The sequence below is a fragment of the Ochotona curzoniae genome, unplaced genomic scaffold, assembly GCF_017591425.1.
Source record: "Ochotona curzoniae isolate NIBS_2020 unplaced genomic scaffold, NIBS_Ocur_1.0 contig_1302, whole genome shotgun sequence".
Taxonomy (NCBI): Eukaryota; Metazoa; Chordata; class Mammalia; order Lagomorpha; family Ochotonidae; genus Ochotona; species Ochotona curzoniae.
Window position 1 is genome coordinate 18994891 of NW_024465035.1, and position 11486 is coordinate 19006376.

The 11486-nt window shown below is 62.2% G+C and overlaps 2 protein-coding genes across 4 annotated transcripts in view; one reads left to right on the plus strand and one right to left on the minus strand.

Annotated features, from left to right (window-relative positions):
- DLEC1 (DLEC1 cilia and flagella associated protein) overlaps positions 1-1972 on the plus strand; it is a 49237-nt gene extending 47265 nt beyond the window's left edge. The window contains exons 34-37 of the mRNA XM_041004003.1: positions 261-422; positions 1168-1321; positions 1584-1707; positions 1790-1972. Coding sequence (XP_040859937.1) covers positions 261-422; positions 1168-1321; positions 1584-1707; positions 1790-1907 — 558 coding nt within the window. The 3' untranslated portion in view covers positions 1908-1972. The remainder of the gene's footprint in view (positions 1-260; positions 423-1167; positions 1322-1583; positions 1708-1789) is intronic.
- Positions 1973-2062: 90 nt separating this feature from the next.
- ACAA1 (acetyl-CoA acyltransferase 1) lies at positions 2063-9099 on the minus strand. 3 transcript variants are annotated; one of them, XM_040964793.1, is made up of 12 exons: positions 8918-9099; positions 8740-8833; positions 7995-8052; positions 7434-7513; positions 7254-7296; positions 5787-5885; positions 4603-4683; positions 3319-3509; positions 3041-3220; positions 2780-2835; positions 2520-2665; positions 2063-2351 (listed from the first exon to the last, which is right to left on the minus strand). In XM_040964793.1, exons 1-12 carry the CDS (start codon positions 9086-9088, stop codon positions 2276-2278), a joined length of 1275 nt encoding a protein of 424 aa, XP_040820727.1. In that variant the 5' UTR covers positions 9089-9099; the 3' UTR covers positions 2063-2275. The 3 variants fall into 3 exon arrangements, with proteins under 3 accessions (XP_040820727.1, XP_040820740.1, XP_040820733.1); XM_040964806.1 differs by lacking the exons at positions 7995-8052; positions 8740-8833 and having other exon boundaries at positions 8918-8988; XM_040964799.1 differs by lacking the exons at positions 3041-3220; positions 5787-5885 and having other exon boundaries at positions 2198-2351.
- Positions 9100-11486: the final 2387 nt, after the last annotated feature.

Consider the following 11486-nt stretch of genomic DNA (forward strand, 5'->3'; position numbering starts at 1 on the left):
CCACAGCCCAGGGTGTCAGCACCCACGTGGTCCCTGTCCCGCCTCCCCCATCCCTGATGCTGGGGGCAGGTGTACCAGTCCCAGCATTGACAGAGAAGGCACTGGACAGTGACTGTGGGACAACTGCCCAGGCAGGGGTGCCGCAGGCTGCTGCTGGGCCAGGCTGCTGCTGGGCCGGGCCTGGGGAGAGGAGGATGGAGGTTGGGGTGGGGGAAGGCTGTCTCCATGGGCCACCCTGATGACAGTGTCTGGCTGTCCAGGTGCATCTGTGCTTCTCACTGTCTCTGGAGCTGCTGTCCTATCAGAAGCTCCCAGCTGACCAGATGCTGCCTGGGGTGGAAATCGTGCGCAGTGCGAGTGGGGAGCGAGAAATGGTGTTCACACAGAGCCTACGCCTGGAGTACAGCAAGCAGACTGCTCAGGCCAGTGCCCAGGCGGCCAGAGGGATGGAGGGGGAGGGCAGAGCCAAGGACAAGGCCCTCCCACAGTGTCCAGTTGGGTGGAGGTATGGAGGGGGAGGAGGAATGGAGCCAAGGACAAGGCTCTCCCCCAGTGCCTGAGCACCACCTCCCTGGAAGAGGCCAGTTCTGTCAGAGGAGGGTCTCAGAGCCAGGCAGTGTGCTGGGGCTCAGGGAAATCCAGGGGGCCCTGGGAGGAAAGAGGGAAACCACACTAGTGACCAAGGACAATGCCAGGTTCAAGGGGCTCTGAGCACCATGGTGGCCACATGGGCCAGGTGCACAGTGACCACAAAGGCCAGAGCAGGTGTCCACTGGGGCTGGAGGTTCAGCAGTGGCCCCTGGGAAGCTGCAGGGCTAAGGAGTAGGAGGGGCCAAAGAGGGTGCTCCTGGGAGAGAAGTAGCCAGGGACAGAGGCAGGGCAGGGCCTGGGCCTGGGGAAGGAAGGGCAGGGAGGTGAGCCTGGCACCACACAGTGCTGATTGGCTGTGGGGAAGGAGGGGACTGCAGACTGAGCACAGGCCCCACCCCCGGCTGGCAATGAGGGTGGCAGAAAGACGGAGGTTGGGGTGGGGAAGGTTGGTTTTGTCAACTGATTATAAACCTGCAGCTCCTGGGGTTGCCCTGTTCTTCCCAGAGGTAGCAGGGTAGGCAGGGTCCAGGGGTGCAGTTCAAAGCTCCTTGCCAAGGCCAAGGCTCTGACCCCCAGGAGGTACCCCTGCGGGCCATGGTGGCTGTGCCCGAGCTGCAGCTGTCCAACAGCTGGCTGGATTTTGGGACGTGCTTCGTGGGCCAGCGGCATACCCGGGAAGTCAACCTGATGAACCTGAGTGGCTGCCGGAGCTACTGGGCCGTGCTGATGGGTACGCTGTGTTGTGCAGTGCACCTGCCTGCCCCCGGGCCCCAGACTCTGCCCCTGCTCATGGGGCTGAGACCTCCAGGAGGGGCGCCTGGACTCTGTCCCCACTGGGCACCTGATTCTTGTGGACAGCCAGCATCCAGTCCCATGTGACCACAGGTTGCATGGGAGAGCTGGGGGAGGGCCTAGATGGGGGAGGGGGGGAGGGTGTGCAGCTGTGGCTGCACAATGATGGCCCTTATACTGTGTGTTCCATCTCTGTGCAGGGCAGCAGGACCCAGCTAAAGATGTGAGAGCCTTTGAGGTGTCCCCGAACAGCGGGGTGTTGGAGGCGCGGACCCCAAACGCACCCCCGACCACCACCACCTTGCAGGTCTTCTTCACGGCCAGGTACAGCTTCCTGGCCTCTTGGGGTGCTCGGGAAGCTGTGGGCTGCTGCCCTGGGCCCTTCTGATCTCTTCTCCACTCCCAGGAGCTGCGAACTGTACCAGTGCACGCTGGTGGTGGACGGCATTCTAGGGGAGGAGGCTTGCACCCTGCGGATGTGTGGCCAGGGATCTCGTGATGAGAGATTTGTGACCACACTCTAGCTCTGATGCTCACCCGGGCAGGGACTGCGTGGGGAGCTGGGGCCAGGATGGCGGATCTGGGTCTCACAGAGAGGTCACCTGGCTGCCCGCATAGCCTGCTGGGAAGTCAGAACTGTGATGGACGGCGCAGAAGGAAGGCAGAAACCAGCCCGGAAGGAAGCCACACCCCCAGAGGATGTCGTTTACTGTAGCCATGGCCTCCCTTGTCCACAAGGTGTTGTCCCTGGGCAGCTCGACTGATGTGCCTTATCCATAGTGCTGATCGCTGCATGGTGCCCTTCAGATTCGCACTTGGCATCCATGCCTGGGGGACCACTCCCCCTGGCTGGCACACCCTGCGGAGGCACCAGGATGTGTCTGGGCTTCACTCAGTACCCAGGGTACTCAAACACGGCAGCAGCTCCCATTCCGGTCCCAATGCACATGGATACCACCCCGTAGGCCCTGCGGACACAAAGCACCATTGGTGGGGCTACTGAGCCACCCTGATCAGCAGGGACAGACGCCCCATGGACACAGAGAAGGCAGAGCCACCAGGCCAGAGCCACCAGCCACAGGCAGGTCCACCTATCGACCCCCCCACCAGCAGGCAGCCCCGGGTGACAGCCTGACCTCTTTCCTCGGCGCTTCAGCTCGTTGAGCAGTGTGACGACCTGGCGCGCCCCTGTGCAGCCCAGGGGGTGGCCCAATGCCACAGCACCCCCCAGAGGGTTCACCTTCTCAAGGGGGATTCCCAGCTTCTCCACACAGTAGACGGCCTGGCAAGAGGCGAAGCGTCAGTGGAGACCCCTGCCCTGTACCCCGCTCGCTCACCCCCTGCCCTGCACCTTGCTCCCACAGCCCAGGGCCAGGAACGCAGCCAGCAGACTCACCTGGCTGGCAAAGGCCTCATTGATCTCGAAGATGTCCACGTCATTCACGGTCAGCCCTACAGGCCAGGGACAGACTTCAGCTGCCAGTGGCCTTAGCAGGACTCCCAGGGCCCTGAGGCCCAGCAGAGACATGGGGTACCACAAGTGTCCAGTGAGTCTGACTCCTGGCCCACTCAGGACTCGCCCTCCTATCCCCTTGCTAACCCCATGCCATCCACCCAGGGGCCAGTCCCACCCTAGCCCATGCCAGCATCACCTAACCTGCTTGTTGCAAAGCTGCAGGGATGGCATATGCAGGCCCAATGCCCATGACGTCAGGCGGGACCCCTACCACAGCGTAGGCCCTGAGAACACCCAGGATGGGGAGGCCCAGTTCCTCAGCCTTGGATCTCCGTGCCAGCAGGACAGCAGCCGCCCCATCGCTCACCTGGCTTGAGTTTCCTGTGAACACATGGAGGTGACAGAATCCTCAGGCAGGGCAAGGGCCCTGCCAGCTCTGCATAACCCTCCCGGAAGGCATGAGGCCTGCCCAGGCTCACCGGCAGTGGTAGAGCCACCCTCCTTGAAAGCAGGCTTCAGCTTGGCTAGGCCCTCCATGGTGGTGCCCGGGCGGATGCCCTCATCCTGTGCCACAGTGATGCTCCTCTTGCCGCCCTTGTCGTCCTGCACCGTGGTTGTCACTGGTACAATCTCGGCTCGGAAGCATCCCCGGCTCTGGGCTCGGGCCGCTCTGCCAGCACAAGGACAGCCGGCTCAGGCTCCCTGGGGCTTCCTCCCACTCCCTTGGGGTCTGACCAAGCTGCGTGTGCCTGGTAGGTGAGAGAGGCTGCCACAACTTCCTGTATCCTCTTTGTACCAGCCCGGACTTCTGGGTCATGGCCACCCCTGTCTCTCAAGGAAAGGAGGAAAGCGGGGAACACCTGTTTCTGCTGAGGGTGATTTGGACAAACACTCATATGATGGGCAGACAGAATTCCCACATTAAAATCCACCTGCCTGGGTTTACTGCATCCTGAATCCCACCTTCAGCTGCCTTGGCAGGGCTAGCTGTTCCTCACCCTGGACCAAAGCAATTGAGCCTGTGGGGAGGTGGTGCCGGGTTCTGCTGGCTTTGCTCTCCTCCCTGTGGCTTGGTACCAGCCCGTAGACACTGAAGGTGACAGACGTGGGAACTGGCTGCACAGCTCACAGCAACAGGCTAAGGACCCAGGTGCTTAGGGAGCCAGCAATGGTGCCAAGTGCAGGTGCCAGGGCAGCCAATGGGAAAGCACCCAGGGCTTCTAGCAACGGTGCAGGGGTGCTGGTCCCCAGCAGCCAAAAATCCTGCCTTGGGGAAGCCCATCTGGCCTGGATGCCACTTGTTTCCCTGCTGTTCCTGAGTGACCAAAATCAGCTTCTGGTTTTCTGGGGGCTTGAGTCCCTGGAATTTCCTGCAGGCCAGCCTCAGTTCCTGTCCTCCTGCCCCCCACCTTGGGATGTGACCCCAGACACAAACTGGGTGTCCCGCATGGCTACCCTTGATCCAGCTCCCAGAAAAGCCTGTGGCAGCCTCATCCCATCACCCAGGTATGGAAGCAGGGAAGAGGCCTGGAGCTCATCAGGTCCCTAAGGAAAATGGGGACAGTGAGGCCCAGCTGGGGAGAAGGCAGGGAGCAGATGGCACCCTGGCCTGGCAGACCCACCGGCCTAGGGCCCCGGTCCCTCCCACTTCCCACCCTAGAGGCTCGTGGCCTGGAAAGCAGCCACGACCAGGGTCATCTCAGGGACAATGTCCACAGGACAGTCTCCTGCCATCCTGCAGCTTCAGCTCCAGTAGCACTCACTTCTGCTGGGATGCCAACGCAAAGGTGTCCTGCTTCTCCCGGGAGATGCCAAACCGCTCCGCCACATTCTCCGAGGTTATCCTGGAAGACAGTGGAACACGCTAGGGGCAGGGCTAGCTGGAGCACTGGGCAAGGAGCCCCATGGCCTCCCACACTGCAGGCAGCGAGGCCAGCAGGATTGGGCATGGACAGGGGTGGGAACTGCTGTGGGTAGGGAGGCCAGCAGGGCCAGGTATGGGCAGGGAGTGGGCAGCAAGGCCAGCAGGACTGGGTATGAACAGGGGTGGACAGTGGTGTGGGCAGGGCCGGGCATGGATGGGGTGAGTAGTGTTGTGGGCAGAGAGGCCGGTAGGCCAGTCATAGTAAGGTGTGAGCAGTGCTGTGGGCAGCAAGGCCAGTAGGGCCGGGCACAGATGGGGGCGGGCAGCAAGGCCAGCAGGGCTGGGCATGGACAGGGAGTGGGCAGTGCTGTGGGCAGGGAGGCCAGCAGGGCTGGGCATGGACAGAGTACAGGACAGGTTGGAGATGCTCACACAGGAGAGTTTGCTTGACTCAGCTGTAGGAAAGGGTGCGACCCTGGAAATGCCAGCCCAGCACAGAAGCCAATGACACAGGGAGGACCTGGGGGACACAATGATGATGTTGCCCAGCAAAGCTGCTCTAACGAGAGGAGATGAGGAGCCCATGTGAGCCCTGAGAGGCCGGTGGTCAGCCTGGGCACCCACAGCTGGGGCTCCTGCTTCCCAGCAGGCAGCATGTGGGAGGAAAAAAGGCACAGACCCTTTGCCAGTCACTGCCATGTCCTTCTCCCACAGCCAGGACACCCCAGGAGAGACTCTGGCTATAGAGCTCCAGCGCTGGACAAAGTGCACTCAGCTCTCTTATTGGCAGGGCCTGTGTCCTCCCCAGCAGGCCCAGTCACCAACATGTCCCACCTCCTGCTTCACGCCCAGGCTTGCAGGCTCCAGGCTACAGTGGCCAAGGTCCATGATGGGCTCTCCATGGGGACAACAGGAAGGGCATGGGGCTCACTGGCTCAGAGAGGGTTGGGGCCCAGGACAAAGAGTTCAAAGGTGGCATCAGTGTTCAGCACTGCAGTCTCGGAGCAGGGAGGCCGAGGCTTGGCTGTGTATGCCACAGGGAGCTGGGAGGGCCCTTGTGTGGGTGGTGAGGGAGGTGCTCACCCCATGGGGATCAAGCAATCTCTGGCCTTCTCGTTGTCCAGCAGGCGCGAGGTGATATTTCCAGGGTTCCCTCTTTCAGCCATGGACATGGACTCTACCCTGAGGAAGAGGTTGAAGAGGGTGGCCAACGGGTGAGAAGAGTCCACAGGACACAGAGCCACAGCAGAGCACCCACCCCCTGCTCCCAACTCCAAACACCAAGGCAGAGTTACACACTGGGGACTTGCTAGGGCAGCCAAGGCAGTAGGGCAGGACCTGGCTGGCCAGATGGAGTAGCAGGTACAGGGTGCCTCCCCCGGAACACAGCACTGCCTGGACCACACAGTTTGGAGTGGTCCTGCTTCCCTCAGAGCCGTGGAGTCAGGCTCCGGGCATTGCCCCAGCAAATCCCTTGTGCCAGCCGCCCTGGGGGTCACACCCTGACCCAGTGGGCACAGACACTTGAGGAACGACCACAGGGCTCAGGCTGGACAGCAACTGCAGCTGTACGGAGCCTGAGGGTCTGGGAGCCAGGGCCACATGGTCACACGGCTCAGGGTGGGGACTCAAGGCCTCTGGGTAACACACATCACAAAAGTGCCTGTGATAATGCTAGCTCCAGGGACACACTTCAGGGGCTTGAGGGCAGCAGATGGTGTCAGCTGCATGACACATGCTCCAGGGCCTTCACTGCTGTCACTGCTGCATCAGCACCCCCATTTCACAGAGGAGGACACTGAGGCCTGGGTAAGCTGTCCATGTACACCCAGCCTGGGTGCATGCAAAACAGTCTGGCCCAGAGCCTGCTGAAACTCCCAGCACCATGGCTTGCAAGGACCACCTGTGCCATACAGGCCTCCTGGCTGGGTCTTGCACAATCCTGGTCCCCATGCCTGGACCTGCTGGGAGCCAGCCCACTCCCATGCTCAGGGTGGTTCAGCCACCTTTCCCCCAGTTAGACAGGGACAGGACAGTGGTCAAAGGTAAGAGTGTGCAATGACCCTTGCCCAGCCTCAGCACCCCACTCTGGTCTCTGGCTGCTTTCCAAGGGTGCTCAAAGGGCGGGCAATGAGGCTATAGAGATGGGCGCACAGGTCAGAAGGTGGTGGGGACAGCCCGACCCCAGCCTGTTCACTCCTGGTGCCTGCCCCTGCCCCTGTCCACCTGTGCCCGAGGCCAGCACCTGCCCTGCCCTGCACCATTGCCACAAAGGCCTGGGTGGCACTGGCTGCAGCCTCGGGGTAGCCATGCTCAGGGTGGAGGGGGAACCCCACATGGGGCAGACAAGCCAGCAGCCAGAGCCATTGAGGACCCAAAACAGCAACTTGGAGGCATCACAGGTCCCCAGGGACAGAGGGAAACTCCAGGCTGTTCCTTAGGGCCTCCAGGTGCCTATGTGGAGACCTCCTGCCAGGAGTCAGGGTGACGCTGGTTGTGCCATCCCAGGGTAGAGGTGGGGACTGGGACCATGCAGACAGGGGTGCTTACCCACAGGCCATGCCGATGTCATAAGACCCATTTCTGATGCCACCTGCAACAAGAGCACCATGTTGGCATCCTTGGCCACCGACAGTGTGTGGGTCCACCGGGGCTCTCCCTGCTGTTGCTCTGGAAGCCGCTCAGATCCTTCCTGCTGGCCCAGCACAAGTACCTTCATGGGCGACTCACCAGCGATGGTGGCCAGGGCCTGCAGGCCCGACGAGCACTGTCTGTTGATGGTGCACAGAGGCACGGTCTCCGGGATGCCGCTGCAGGAAGGGCGAGAGCAAGGAGGGGGTGAGCCCCTTGGCAGACTGTCCCAGCAGCACGAGTGTCTCCACATAGCGGCAGGGCCCAGATGTAATGGAGTCTACTAGGGACAGCTGGAGCTGACAGGTGGCATGTCAGGGCTCCTGGGGCAGGTCCTGCTCAGGTTCTACAGGCCCGCATGCTGTGCCACTGGACTAGGCCTGGCATGCACTCACGCCAACGCCCCCTCCCCACCACCACCACAGTCACCCTGACAGGGTGCAGTCCACCCTCACAGGTGACAACAAGTAGCCGATTCTTTGGGAATCCAGACAGAGTATCCACATGTCCACACACGCCTGTCTGGCAGGGGGAAGCCGGCTGCCCAGAGCAGGTACCCAGGTCACTGTACCAGCAGGGCAGAGGTCCAATCCCCTTGTCCCCAGCCCAGAACGTGCTCCCAGGCCTGGGGGACACCAAAGCTGGAGGAGGATGACTTGCCTGAAGAACTGCGCGATGCGGGCCATGACTGCCCCAGCCCCAGGCTGCAGCACGTTCCCTGCGAACGACAAACCCTGCTTAGCACCTGGTGGGCCTTTGGAGTTAGGTCATAGCTGTGATGTTCCCACAGGAGACCTTCTAGAACATTCTCAGAACCTGAGTCTCTTGGGCAACAGTGGAAAGACAGCCTGTCTTGGGCCTGTACCTGCCCTGTTTTGTCCCTGCCCCTCAGCATCCACTGGCACCATTCACCCACATACGCTGGACCTGGGCCTGCACCTGCCCTGTTCGGAGCCTGCACCTGCCCCGTTCGGTCCCTGCCCATCAGCATCCATGGCACCCTTCACCCAGATGAGGCCCAGAGGGATGCAGGCACAGCTTGACTGTGCAGAAGGGGTCCTGCAGGTCAGGGACAGGGGTGTGTGAGGGCACCCAGGCACCTTGTGCCCTCTCCCTGCCTACTGCCCTGTAGAAGGTCAGCCCAGGAGGGTGCTTGGCATCGCACACTGCTGACTCTCTGAGCTACAGGTGGGGAGAGGAGGCCGAAGTGACCACAGGGTCACCTCTCAGTTCTCTGCTGCACAGCGGCGTCCCAGAGCCAGGGCTCTGGGCAGCACTTAACAGGCGGTGTGTAGGGCGCGCAGAGACATCCCAGGGGTGCGGGTACAGGAGCCCCCACGGAGCCCGCTCCAGCTGGCCAGGGCGAGGCAGGCCCTGCAGAGACGCGGGAGGGTCCGGGGCTCACCCACGCAGATATCCCCCAGCTGCTCCGGCCGCAGCTTCACGTCCTGCAGCACCGCGGTCATCACCGCCGACAGGAGCTCGTCAGGGGTGGTGTCCTGCGAGGGAGGCACAACCGCCATGAGCCCTCCCTCCTGGGCTCGCCCCGGGGAACTCAGGGGGCGCGGGCCCGGGGGTCTCACCTTGAAGCCGCCGCGGCCCGCCTTGCCGATGGCCGTGCGCCGCCCGTGCACCACCACCACGTCGCCGGCCGATGCGCGTGGGGAGACCCCCAGGCACCGCGCGGCCTGCGGCGCGGGTCTCAACTCGGGCCGGCCGCTCAGGTGGCCCAGCACCACCTGCAGCCGCCACATCGTAGGGGACCGCCGGGCAGAAACACCTGCAGCTCCTGGACCCTCCATCCGGACTCAAAACTCTCAGACGCAGGCGCAGAACCACCACCTGGAGCCCAAATCACCACCCGCAGCTCCTCTGATTGGCGCGATCCGCCCCCAAAGTCCCGCCTTTCCTGTTGCCACCAACGAGAAGGCCAGAAGGTTTGAAACCCCGCCCTAACCCACACTGGAAGCGCTGTCCTCCCGAGTCCCGCCCCCTGCGGCCCCAGGAGCGGACCTTCCCAAAGCCCGCGCTTCCCGGATCAGCAACTCTCCGCCCAGGGATCGCGGATCCGCCCCGGGCCCCGCCCCGCCGGCCGCCCCGCCGGGGTCAGCTCCCTGCAGCGGGAGGCGGTGGGAGCTCCCTCCGCTGCCCCTTCAGAGCGGCCCTGGGACTGCCTGGGTCCCCGCACTTGCCTGGGGACCTCGGACCTCCGCGTCCCCAAGGTTGCACCGCAGCCTAGTGAAGGCTTTCCCGAGGCGATCAGGGGCTCCTGGCCGGCGATGCAACAGGTGCGACAACACTTAGCTGGCAAGGAGCGCCCCAAGCGTCTTCCCATTCGTCCACACCTGTTAGGGGTGGCTGAGATCTCCGGCAGGGCGAGCGGGCTCTGTGTCCGGGAGCCCGCACAGCACTGGGTACTCAGTGGCTGGTGGCGCGCTCCGCAAGCCCGGTGGGAGACGGTGTGCCTCTGCTCAGTCAGTGACCAGTGCCAGGACTCCCGGGTCAGGACCTCGCCCCGGCCCTAAGCGGCAAGGCCAGGCGCACGTGACATCCAGTCAAGGCCCTGGGTCACCTGCGTCACTGGAGCAGGTGCCAGAGCGCCTGTGAGTTCAACTCTGGTGCAGGAATGCATACCCTTACCCCCTGCCCGGGACAGGTCTTTCCAGCGCTGATGGTCAGGTCTCATTCCCCCCCACCCCCTCCGCCCCAACTCCTCAGCCGTCCCTGGGGGTAGTGGGAGGGCAGGACCCGGGGAAGCCAGGGCAAGGACAAAGGTTCAGAGGGCAGAGGCTCCATCAGACAGGGCTGCGGATCAGGGCTGCCACCCGGTGCCTGACACCTCCAAGGGAGGCCCCCAACGCGGCAGGACAGATGGGCCCTGGCTCAATGTGGAGTTTAGGGTGTGGATGCAATTGAAGCATGAGCTGTGAGACAGCAACACTTTCACTGTTGCTCCTCCCCCAGCTGCGGTGGGACTCACATGTAAAGACCTGTGTGTGCTCAGCAAAGCCTTGCTGGCTCCATAATGTGCTACCTGGCATCTGTGTCTGGTCTGTTGCCAGCAAGCTCATTGAAAAGCAGTGTGGGGGAAAGGTTGCAGATGCTGGGCCCTGTCCAACCTGGGGATACCAGGCCCCTCGTCAGGCTGTCACCCCTGCACCTGCAGCTTGCCTGCTGCCTCTCATTCCAGGTGTTGCTGGATGGTTGTGGTTATGTCTGATGACTACCTGCAGAGTAGGCAGGTGCTTCTGTGCACTGCAGGTGTGTGTGTGTGTGTGTGTGTGTGTGTGTGTGTGTGTGTGTGTATCCAGCAGAGGTCTTAGGGGACCCCTGGGCTGGTGGCTGGGCCTGGTGCCAGTGTTGTTCCCTTGGCTGGCAGGTGCCCATCAGAAGCGACTGATCCCCATCAAGTACAAAGCCATGAAGAAGGAGTTCCCCAGCATCCTGTGGTTTATCACCAACCCTTGCACCAAGTCCTGGTTCTGTACCCGCCTGGCCAAAGCCTTGTCCCTGCCCTGAGGTTGGTGCTGGTGCCCAGGGCACATGCTTCAGTCCATGTGGCTATGCACTCCCGGGGCCCATGTCCCTTGGCCCCTTGATTTCTGGACTTGCCGCCCCAGGCCCTGCTGCAGCAATGACATGGCCACCGTGTCTCTTGTTATGTAAGGATCCAGAGGCTATGAGGGGCTGCACACCTGCTGGATCATCAGCCAGGGACCCTGATGATGGCCCTGGCGCTGAGTCGTCCTCCCTGTCTGGCTTCAGCTTCCCCAACCAAGGCACAGGTGGAGAGGCCGGGCAGCAGCTGTGCTCTGTGGGGCTGTGTGCCCTACCCGTGTGCTCTGTGATTGGGCACTCTGGTGGTACAGATGCCTGGCAGACATTCCAGGAGAGGCATAAAGCAGGGGATACTCTGTATCCATGCAAGGTTGTATGTAGGCCTGGAGTCATGCAAAGACCTGAGCTCAGAGTCTGATGTTTTTTGTCCCTTGAAATGTTGCCTAATTCTTTTCTTTTTACTTATTCACCCTTTGCTCGGAACGGTTATGGGCTGCTCTGACCTTGCGTAAACTCATCTGTGCTCTGCGCACCTGCTTTCCCACCACTTGAACTATGTTTTTGCATAAAAAGTCTCCTTTCCTTCTTTCAGTG